General features: G+C 38.9%; 1 protein-coding gene across 5 annotated transcripts in view; it reads right to left on the bottom strand.

The window, feature by feature from the left end:
- Nucleotides 1-11,278, bottom strand: part of ANKRD50 (ankyrin repeat domain containing 50) — a 33,001-nt gene extending 21,723 nt beyond the window's left edge. Inside the window, exons 1-3 of one of the 5 annotated variants that reach the window (XM_059168937.1) lie at nt 11,002-11,278; nt 9,558-9,709; nt 8,489-9,431 (exon numbers count right to left, since the gene is read on the bottom strand). In XM_059168937.1, the coding sequence (XP_059024920.1) occupies nt 8,489-9,000 (512 nt within the window). In that variant the 5' untranslated portion in view covers nt 9,001-9,431; nt 9,558-9,709; nt 11,002-11,278. Of the gene's footprint in view, nt 1-7,937; nt 8,030-8,488; nt 9,432-9,557; nt 9,710-11,001 lie in introns of those variants that run through there. The other 4 variants (XM_059168938.1, XM_059168934.1, XM_059168947.1 and 1 more) reach the window with 4 other exon arrangements.
- Between the last annotated feature and the right edge of the window lie 936 nt (nt 11,279-12,214).

Below are 12,214 nucleotides of genomic sequence, written 5' to 3'. Positions count from 1 at the left end.
CATGTTGGGAGGCCAGTGCAGGAATCTACACAAGAAATAATTGGAGTAGCAGAAATGGGGCTGCAGAAGTGAAGGTATTTATTTTACTTGAAATAAAACAAAAGTAGTTAATGAACTGAGTGTAGAGGATGAATGAAATTGAGGAACCTATGATTTCTAAATTTTTGATAAAAATTATGGATTTCCTATTTGAAATATTATTTCCATAGCTTTTTTATCATTAGTTATTTTTACAATAGTGGTATATTACTGGTTCCATACCTTTCTCATCCTCTTTAAACTGAGAAGCGTGCCACAACAGGTCCTTCTCACCGTCATAGTAGAAACAAAGAGGATAAGCCCAACTACTCATGCTCACTTTAAGCCTGTTTGGATCATGTCTACTGACATCCCACTGGTCAAAGCAAATCACGTGGTTGAGCCAAATGGAAAAAGGCAGAGAAGCATATTTCTCCTCTAGTAGAAAGAACTGCAATATCATGGCAAACCCCAAGAATACACAGAAAGATGAAGATCAAAAACAAATACTTCAATCTATAACAATTTCTTTTCTTTTTAAGATTTTTATTTATTTGGGGGCGCCTGGGTGGCTCAGAAGGTTGGGCCTCTGCCTTCGGCTCAGGTCATGGTCTCAGGGTCTTGGGATCAAGCCCTGTACTGGGCTCTCTCCTCAGTGGGGAGCCTGCTTCCCCCCCCCTCTCTGCCTGCCTCTCTGCCTACTTGTGATCTCTCTCTGTGTGTCAAATAAATAAATAAAATCTAAATTAAAAAAAAAATATTTTTATATATGTTTGATAGAGAATGAGCATAAGCATGGGGAGAGGCAGGCAGAGGGAAGGAAGCAGCAGACTCCCCACTGAGCAGGTGGCATGAATTGGGTCTGGATCCCAGGACCCTGGGATCATGACCTAAGCCAAAGGCAGATGCTTAACCGACTGAGCCACCCAGGCACCCTAATGTATTACAGTTTTTATGTATTCAAATCATGAGTCATAATTGTAAAAGGTCCGCAGCTTCTGGAAAGCTCCAAATCTTTTTTCCAGATAACAAGTAAGATATAATTAGTTCTCTTAATACTTATTTTTTAAATTAAGCAATTACATGAGCACTTAAGATTCTATTTTATTACCAAGGACTATATTTATTATTTTATTTTTTAAAAAGATTTTATTTATTTGAGACAGAAAGTGAGCACAAGTGGAGAGAAGGATCAGAGGGAGAAGCAGACTCCCCATTGAGCAAGGAGCCTGATGCCTGGCTTGGATCCCAGGACCCTGAGATCAGGACCTGAGTCGAAGGCAGACACTTAACCGACTGAACCACCCAGACACCCTTCCAATGACTATATTTAACTATGCATGTATATAGTAAAAAAAACAACAACATTACATTAGAATATATCTGAGATTAGAGGGACACCTGAGCAGCTCAGTCCGATAAGCATCGCCTTCGGGTCAGGTTATGATCCTGGGGTCTTGGAATCAAGCCCCACATCCGGATCCCCGCTTGCAAGGAGCCTGCCTCTCCCTCTCTTCCCCATTCGTGCTATCTCTCACATTCTTTCTCAAATAAATAAATACCATTAAAAAAAATGTGTTTCTCAGGTTAGAATAACATGAAAGAGAGAAATTGACTTATATAAGACATTTATGTATATAGTATGGTCAAAGACAAAATTAGAACAATGTAGAGTAAATAAGCAATCAATCAGAATATACTTAAAGGTGCATTTTTTTAAATGTTAAGCTCTATACCCAACATGGGACTTGAACTCACAACTGTGAGATCAAGAGTCACCTGCTCTACTGACCAATCCAGTCAGGTGCCCCTTAAAGGTATTTTTAAGGGCAGAAAAGTATTTACTTATTTCATTCCATAAAATCAAACCATTTTATTATACGGAAAACATTTGATTTCATACAATTTTTTTTAAAACATCAAAAATGCTCGGGGCACTTGGGTGCCTCAGTGGGTTAAAGCCTCTGCCTTTGGCTTAGGTCATGATCTCAGGATCCTGGGATCGAGCCCGCATTGGGCTCTCTGCTCAGCGGGGAGCCTGCTTCCTCCTCTCTCTCTGCCTGCCTCTCCACCTACTTGTGATCTCTGTCAAATAAATAAATAAAATCTTAAAAAAAAAAAAATGCTAAAAACAAGATGAAGCAAAAATAAAAACAAAAAATCTGCAACATACATAACAGAAAGTTCATATCCTCTCCCCCCCCCTCTCCATATATATATATATATATATATATATATATATATAGGAAGTTCTTACTAGACACTAAGAAAAATAAGACTATTCCTACTTTTCACATCTCTTACCCACATTAACACTGACTTATACACTTAAAATGTTTCTTGAAGCAACAAATGAGCTTGTGTGGTCTGATGCAGTTTTGGAAACATGATACCTGCTTTAGATGGAATAGAATGAAATTATCAAGAACTTTTAATAAAGGTAAGCAGGGAAATTTGAATTTGCAGTATAGGTTAGATTATCACAATCTCAGAGAAATGACCTAAAGAAAGCACTATTTTATTAAGGCTAATCGGCCTTTTGTTCCAATTGAACAAAAGGAATTAGAATATAGAGGCTAAAATTAAAAAGATCAACTAGGAGTAGATGAATAAATATTCTAGATTAGGATAAAAGATTCAAGAAACATTCTAAGAAAATGATTAAATACTTTAGAATAAACTAATAGAAAATAATCAAAGAAAACTCTAGAAACAAACTGAGGGCAGTGCTTCTTAAATTTCAATGTGCACTGGATTCACTTAGGAAATGGGTTAAAAGGCACATTCCGATTCAAAAGACCTGAGATTCTGCATTTCTAATAACTTCCAAGAGATGCCGATAATATTGATCTTAAGACCACACTTAAGTCTAGGAAGTAAGAACTAAGAAACAACTTAGATACTAAGAGTCCATTTTCCCAGAATTCTAGATAATGACCAAGTTTCATATTAAATGCTTTCATCCTATATCCTTCCATTTGGCAGTTGCTAAAGTTGCATTTTTACATTTTTACATTTATTTTTGTGAATATTTGTCCAATGTGTATTCCCTTCCACTCCCCCTCCCCCCAACACACACTTAACCCAGTGTCCTGTTTGGCTCACGGCTCTAGCCCTGACACTGAGCGTATTTCTGGCACCCAGCAGGTGCAGAATATTTGTTTCAGAAATAAATGAATGAGCCAATGAACAGAGACGCTGAAAGAGATGCTGATTTGAAAAAGACAGAAAGGTTAGTGAAGAACACTCCAGTGAAAAGATACATGTTGATCAGAGTGAGGGTAAAGGCTATTGATGTAGATTTCATTGCTATCATATTAGATATGACCATTGGTAGCCACATAAGTAAATAAAATTATTAAAGGTGCATGTATAAAGAGAGAAGAACTAAGTAAGATTTGTTGGACAAACACTCAAAGAGAACCTAGAGGGAGAGTGACCAAACGAAGTAGTCAGGGGATTTTGAAAGGAAGAAATTACAAATAATGAAAAAAGTTCTAGGACTTACCATCTAAGGTTAAGATAGAGAAAGCAATGAGTTCAGAAACTACACTACATAAATATCTTTCTGTGGGTATGTATATATAGAAGTTAAACATCAGTAAGTTAAAAAATGAGGTCATAGAAGTAGTACTTGAATATACAAATTCGAAGTATGAAGATTTGGTGGGAAGTTTTTTTAAAAAATCATTTTTTTTTTTCCAGAGGAACAGAAAACATGTTCATGTCTGAAAATGCCAGTAGGAGCTAGGCAGGATATATAAACAAAAGAAGTGGTCTTGAAATGGAGTAACAGAGTTGGGGGAACTGGTGTGTAGGTCCCATCTAAAGAAAGCACTTAGCTCTACCAAATAACTGATTCTAAAGAATGAGAACCCAATATTGTCAAATTTCCTTTTGTTTTTTCAAGAAAAACTAAAAATCTGGATGTGTGTGTGAAATTTCCTGAATTGGGTAAAAAATATTCTATTTGTAGGGTATAACTTTACTCTCTCTGGTCTAAAAAGAAATTCTGAGTTATTAGGAAGTAAATCAAAGAATGGCCAAGTAGAACTAAAAATATAACTGAAATTAAACAGTAAAAATATGGAGCAATATGTTATGTCATTATAGCAGAAGTGATTAAAGGTAGTGGAATGGTTCAGCAAATGATAAAAAGTAACAGAAACGGGAACCAAAGGTAGTAGCTCTTAAGATATGAATATAAAAGAGAAAGTACCCAACAAGGGTAGAAAGAAAAGGTTTTAGGAAGGGAAAGAGGGAGGGCTTGAATGAATGGAAGTCCATCTTAAAGTGAATTAACATGGTTAAAAATTGGAAAATAACAGACAATTCAGTGAAAAATGACTACCTTAGACTATAATGAATAAAGAATTCTGATTATGAAAATTACATTAATCCATTTATTTTATTTAAAAAATGAACAGTAAAGACACTTTACAAGATCTTTTAATCTGAGAACATCTAAGAATGGATAGTGACAGTTAGAAATTATTAGTAGTATTAGTTATACAAGACAGATAATGGAAAGGGAATATTTTTCCTTGAAAATACCCCCAAACTGAGGGTAAGAGGGAAGCACACATTCCAGTTTCATTCTGTTCTTTGTCCCTTTGTTGAGTATGCCAAAAATACTTGGAGCCAGTTAAGACAGAAGATAGACATCTGGCCACTTAAAACTATCTGGACTAATGCCATATTCATACATGCTAAAGAGCAGACACAGCAGGTTAGTAAATTAATAATCACTATATCAATCTGGTCTGTATTAAAAACTGACCTAAATAATATAACATTTCAATTCCCTTTCTTACACAAGAACTTCAGCAGTCCTTCATTTAGGTTCAAACATATTCTAGAAAGGTAAGTAGAGAAAAATGGTAAGAGAGAAAAATGAAAAAGGGAAAAAAAGAAATTAATGGGTCTTCATTCATCATTCCCTTTAGATCATATAATTCCTTCCAACTAGTGTTAAAACATTCACGTGTTGCATGAACACTATAACAAGGATTTACCCCAAATATTACTTCTTTATAGAAATAGGATAAATATTACTCTAAGAATTTGAGCTCAATGAAGGCAGGGCATTTTGTCTGTTTTATTCACTGGCTTAACTCCAGGTGGACTCTACTTAACACAGAGAAGGTTCTCAATAAATATCTCCAGCTGTACTGTGCTTAAAACACAAAAGACTCTCAAATATTCGACGTAAGAATGAAGGTCAGAAGAAATCTTGTGACAACTAAATCAAAAAATCAAGATAGTATATCTTGTGAGAATGGAAAGAAAGCAGCAACACTTAACTAGATTAAAATAATGTTCCTCTTGTTTTTATTATCATATAGTAAAAGACCAGTAGTTAACAAGTTACCATGCAGGTGTAAGACCTGTAATCATGTAAGGTTTTTTGTGGTATTACATATTCTATCTAGTATCATTAAAGATAAATACTAGGGAAAAAATTAGGAAGTAAACTGAAGTATATAAAACACATTTGATACTGAATCACTTCTCTGCAATTTCCCCAACTTTGTGGATCTGTGACGAAGTAATATTTTATCAATTTTCCAATTATTATATACTATTAAATTGTTTCACACATGAATATATGAAACCATCAATATTACCAAGTGTTCGATGTTAAAATGTAACAAGGTAAAACTGGTTTTGAGTTTTTTCCCAAAAGTGAAAAAAAAATTTTACTTTGCTTATATTTCATCTCCTATCATGTTTTAATAAGCTTTGATCTCTGTCTCCCTTAAAATAATATAATTTATTGAAAACAATGATGTTGAATTACATTTCTCCCTGCCTAAATAAAATAGATTCCTATTAAAATTCTCTAAAGGACTTTCTTAACAAATCAATCACCAAGAAAACTAAAATAAAATCTTGACTCTGTTTCAAAAGTAAAGGCTTAGATCATCTAATGCCATAGACTATGCAAAAATATTTCTCTTTAGCTATGACTTGTATTCTCACATTTGCATTTATTTGACTATGGTTATAGTAGAGCTTCACAGTCTTAGAGGAAATGTATTCTATAAATTATCAGAAACAGTTGTTACAATACCAAAGTTACCTAATTTATTTAATGATTAATTACTTTAATGATGAAGAAAGTAACCCAGGTTTCTGAAAGATCCAGGAGGAAATTAAAAGCACCAAAATGCTCCAAATAGAAAGACTATATTTCCATTATCATTTGGGAATACAAAGTGATTAGTTACTTCTGTCAGTCAGAAAATCGGGATTGTGTGGTTTTTACAAATATCTCTAACTGCTTCTTATTTCCCTTCAATTAGTTAATAGCTAAAATTCACATAGAGGAAAAAATAGGAGTATCATCTCAGTAGAAGGACATTTTCTCAAAAAAATTTATGATGCCATACATAAAAGTCTGCTCAAAATTGGAATATAGCAAAAATATACAGTTATCGGGCATGATTTTAAATATTTAAGGACATTTGAAATTTACACATAAATTCCAAGAAAATAAACTGTAATTACCTACTTTAGTTGGACTAAGTTCAACTTAGCTAAGTTCTTTGAAACTGATTTCCCAAGGTGTTAAATCCAAATAACATATACGAAATGAAATTATAAAAAATAAAAGTTCAGCTCTTCAATTAGTGATAGGATCTTCACAAAAAGTAGGAAGTCAACAGGAAAAGAGCTGTTTATGTACAGAGACTTTACGTCTCTTAAAAAGTACAGATTTATATATATTAAAGATATCACTGATTCCCTATTTAAAACCATCCACTGAACCTGGTTATTTCACGTCTGTGCACCAATATCACCTAACAGATTTACTTGTTATTTAAAAATGATCTAATAGTTTTAACTCCGATGTCAGTGGCTAAAAGCAAAAGGTAACAACAGATTTGTCCTGAGTTTTACTGGACTGCACTTATACATTAAAAACTCAGCAATAATATCACACCTCTCAAAGACACATCCCTTTGGGTGACTTTAATATACCCATCCTATGTTTGAATTCCATACAACTAAACATAAAGATAATTTTGGACTACTACTACTGTATCACTTATATGGGTAATCTGAAACCTACACTCAAATCACAACTGTGACACACACCCCTGTCCTCCACAAACTTCTAATCCACTCTCCCCCTCAAGTCCTTCAAAGATTTTCTATGATTACAAATCTGTATTCAGATACACATACTTCAAATCCCAGCTCTGCCACTTACTAGCCTTTAACCTTGGACAAGTTACTGAGGCCTTCTGTGCCTCGGTTTCCTCATCCATGAAATGGGAATAATAATACTATCTATTTCACAGGATTGCTATGAAAATAATTTAGCATTTGTAAATCACTTACAACAGGGACACATAATGTTTGCTATATAATTTTTTCAATATCAGTTTAAATTAATAGATTCCATACCATTAGATAATGAGGACATCATAAAAACAAACATCACTCCTTTCATAACAATTCAAATCCTGCTTAAATGACTCCTAGAGACACACAGAGAAACAGACATAGGGTCACACATACATACAGGTACGCTAATCTCTACCGTACTGTATACCTGCAGCTTTGGGGAACAAACTTTTGCCTGCTAAGAACTATTTACTGTAAAGGGATCAAGGGATCAAAGTGTATGCAAACGAGTAATTCAAGCAGCAGTGAGGCAATAGCAAGCACAAAAATAACAATCTGCCGACTTCTTTTACAATGAGCAGAGGGGTGATATGCAAAAAATTCTTTTCCAGGAATCATGTTTTCTTCGCTCACTTGCTCTCTTCTTAGACCAATCAATTTACCAATGGAAAAATGCTTAATTGAAGTTAGGAAAAAGTTTTTTCATACTGCTCACTAAAAGTACTAAAATTACGCCAGATTTTCATTATTTTATAAATATCACATATTTAAAAGCACCACTTAACTTTTTGTTTACTTGATAGTGGAATACATCCCAAAACACAGATTTTCTTCAGATTTTCAATGGCCAATGATCTTTCAAAAAGAACTTGCCTCACTTAAAGAAATAAGAATAGTATAAGCAAAAAAGATTCTATGCTGAGAGTTCCTTTAAATTCAGTGCCATATATAGTGCCCTATACCCTCCCTGAAACTGTAGCCTCTTTTCCAAGCAGCTAAGTGGTTTTCTCTACTACAAGAACAAATATCCCTTACCAGTTATAGATAACATTAGAAAAGTAAATAAACAATTGCCATAAATTTGAAAAAAATAAGTTTCTGCAGTGCTTCACATTGTTATTAGAAAGTAAAATAAATTACTTTTAATCCATATCCTGTGCAACACAAAGCTTAAATTTTGTTTCCTTCAATACTCAAAGTAAACATGTGTATTTACAACTACAGATTATCCCCAAATGTGCATAAAATTTTAAAAACAGACAAAAATACAGACCAAAATCTAGAAAACATTAATTTTTGCTTAGAAACTAGAACAGCATGGCATTCTTACTGTTACCTTTTAAACGCTTCAGCTGGGTTCCTTTCACATTCTCCAGGCTGTAAGAGGCTTTGGACTGCTGGATCCCTTAGCTTATCCTCATATCCTTGGAGTAGTCCACTGCGGCAGATCTGGGCAACTAGACCTCTAATAAACCCTCCAACACACAAAGTATCAGAGTCTTGGGCTTTGCAGAAATGAAAGGCCAAAGCTTGGCGATGTAAACCTCTCTGCAAGCTTGCAGGTGAACTTGGCCACAGCAGCTCAGTACATAGGGCTGTCTTGCCACTGCCAGGCCCTCCTACCAACAACACACCCCAGGCAGCTCCTTTTCCAGAGACAACACTAGCATTATTCCCAGAATTCATTACAAGGGATGGTGTGTTGACAGCACTATTGCAGCAGTTAGTTTTCTCCTGGAGGCAATGCTGAAGCTTGTGGAAAACCCACTCCCTACAGTAAAACTGCTTCCCCTGCAGTAAACTCGTTTGAGCCATTTTGCAGACTTTCTCTTCCCAAGGATTAGTCATAATAGGTTCCTTATCTTCAACATTTGTTAGATCCTGGATACATCAACACAGGTCTTTACATCCATTAGGACATAACTTGCAAATTAAGTTGACTTTGACTTTACAGTAACTAGTTACAGTAAAACTCAACAGCCATAGATGCCATTTGCCAACAGAATGTGCATGACTTTGACTCTTTACTCTTGATTATCAGCAGAGACTCTATTAGTTTAACTGTTGAACTGGTGGAAAATTGCCTGGTTCCAAAGCGTGGTAATACTTTCCCTAAATCTTGATGGGTCACATAACTCCATGGTTATATCTTAGAGTTTATGTGATTGTGGATGTTTCAAGTGTGCAGATGAGACAATACATCTGGAAAACTAAAGAGAATGCCCAATCTTTCAATTTGTACAAAATGCTTCTCCAGATTCGAAGTGTTAATTCTGTATCTGAAAATTAGATGCAGAAAAGATGTCTATTATAGTAAATGCCATCAAAGAGGTTACATGTGTACAGTAGATCGGTAGTTCTATATTTCTTGTTGAAAGACAATCACTCAAAGTACTAGACCTTACCAGTTTCAGGCATCTGGGCAACTGCCAGAGATGGAACTGTTTCAGATTATGTGGCAGAAATGACAGTCCACTGTTACCACCTTCTTAATCCAAAGCATTCAAAAACTGCATTTTCAAGAGAGTAGATTCTTAATGAACCTGTTCACAGATTTCTAGGTTCAAGAGAGGGGGCAAATCAACAATTTCCACAAATAACTAAAACAACAATATCTTAGTGCAAAATATCGTGTGTTAAGAGCTTGTTTACTTAAAAGTTTACAAAGGATACAATTTGCCAGTTAAAATAATCTCAAAAATCCATATACTTAAAAAAAAAATCCATATGCTTCATCTTTGGTACTTTCAAAAAGTTGGACAATTGCCCCCCAGAATCAAAATTACATTTTCCTTTCTGTATTCTACTTCCTCTATGGTTATGCTTCCCAAAAAGCTGTATTTTTATCAAGTTACCCTAGATTAAAACAAACAAACAAACAAAACTGTGTAAAAAGGAAAAAAAAAAAAAAAAAGGCTTTATGCACACACAGTAACATCCTTAACTCTGGCCAAAAAGGTCTTTCCGACTAGCTTGGTAGAACAGCGCCAGTTAAAGGAAGCTCTATTAAACTGCACAGTCCAGCCAGTCAAGGACTCCGTTTACTCGACTAGTCACACTTCTTTGTTGATAGTTTGCAAAGCCTAGGGGATGATTACCAGGGCTGTGGCTGGATGGGAATGAGTTAAAAACAAAACAAAACAAAACAAAACAAAAAACTGAGGGGAGAATGGGGATGACCTTAAACGATAAATCTAATCACCAGTACAATGTGAATTCTTCCTTCCTCTGCGCTATAGATACACGTTTTGGATTGGGATGAGGATTGGAATCTACTACTGTGGCCGGAGAAAAGGCTGCTGGGGAGAATTTCTTCCCACGCAGGAAAGGGATAAGGAGTAGAGTGCTCCAGGGCTGGTTGGTGTTTGCCTACAGTTCCGGCCTCTAGTTTCAGCTGATAGACAAAAGGAACTCCGGGATTCCCAGAGACGGGAACCACCTTCGGTCTGAGCAGCCAGGAGCCACAGGGGGGCCACCTCGGAGAAGACACGGACTGAGGTGCAGCTTCTTCGCTGAGGTCTTCCCTTCAAGAAGCCTGGGAACGCCCCAAACACCCCGCCCCGCCCCAAGATTTTGGGGTGTGTCTTTTGAAGGGGGAGGGGGTGCCCGACGTCCTTGCCAATCCCAGATGAGGGGTCTCCTCCCTGTTGGTGTCCAGCTCTGAGCCCCCAACAACACGCGCCGCTCCCGCCCCCGCCCGACCCACGGCTGAACGTGGGGAGAAGTCGGTCTGGGGCCGGAGACTAGAAAGGGTGGGCGGGTGAGTCAGGTTCGAACCTAGCCAAAGCCCCCAAGCTTCCGACCTGAGAAGGGGCCTCGCTTCTACTCCCGCTGCCGCCCCTCAGTTACCTCGGCCCCAGCCGCCGCCGTGGCCGCTGCCGCCCCGGCGGACTCTAAGCCCCAGACACTTGCTCCTCTGAGAATCCGCGACCGCCAGCGCTCCCTGTACTCCAACTGCAGCCGCCTCCGTCGCTCGGCCTGGGGTTCGCTCTCCGGTCCAGATTCGCCTGTTGGCCCCCGGCAACTGCCAGTTCCAGCTGCCCCAGCAGCCTCGGTCTTGCTCCTCCCAACCCCCACCAGCCAACCGCCGCCGCCGCCGTCAGGGCAGTGACTGTCTAAGGCAGCCCGGGACTCGGCCGTCTCCGCCCCGCCCCACTCCTCGGCCCCGCCCCCACACCCAGGCCCCGCCCCCAGGCCGCTCGCCCTTTCTTCGCCCGCCCGCTCCTCCCCTGGCCCCTCCCCTCCCCCCCACTGCGCCCACCCGTCGCCGGCAGTGCCTGGGCGTGTGCGGGCGCCTGCACTCGGCTGCCCGCGTCGCTGGGAAACCTTTGGGGGAAGGGAGGAGGGGGGGGTGGCCTTGGGGCCCCGCCTTTCGGAGGGGCGGAGAAAGGGGCGGGGGCTGCGTTCTCACGTCCCCGAGCTCACGCGAGTCGCTGCCCCCACCCACCCCGTCACCATTCGGCCCTGAGCCTTTCTTTGTCTTCCAGGCGGGAGGGACTCGCTGGCTTTGGGGGCCATATCCGCTCCTGGGAAGGGCAGTTGGGCGGGCAGAGTTCCCTCTTGCCTCTCCCTTAAACCCCTTGTTCGAAAAGACCACTCCAGACCCGTCCTATTCTTCAGTCCGGGTTCCCTTTTAATCCATTATACCTCTCAGTCTGGGACAGAGAAGCAAGGAAAGGACTGGGAAGAATATTGTGAAAATAAAAAATGGTAGGGGTATAGGGCGACATTCCCATCCGCCTTATGAAAAGGACATGGCCTCCCACCAGATGTAGTTGAAAGTAGTCATGATTCGGTCTCAGGCTCCTGCCCTCCTGGGTAGTTGGATGACCTGCAGGGGCCACTATAGGGGAAAAAGTCCACAGTGGAGGTTAGACTGTAGAATCAGATAAACTGCCCTAGAGGGCCTGACTATAGGTAGTCACTGTTGAACTAGAGAGGCCAGTTGTTTGCACTCGCTTGGACCTGGGTTCTTTTATTAGATTCCACATTTCTGCTGGGAAGGTAAATGTACTGTCAACTGAGAGAGTAGAAAATGTGCTGTCCCTTATTGTTCCATTAT

The sequence above is a fragment of the Mustela lutreola genome, chromosome 1 (assembly GCF_030435805.1).
Source record: "Mustela lutreola isolate mMusLut2 chromosome 1, mMusLut2.pri, whole genome shotgun sequence".
Classification (NCBI taxonomy): Eukaryota; Metazoa; Chordata; class Mammalia; order Carnivora; family Mustelidae; genus Mustela; species Mustela lutreola.
Note: the sequence above shows the minus strand (reverse complement) of the source record. Positions and strands in the feature narration are given on the sequence as shown.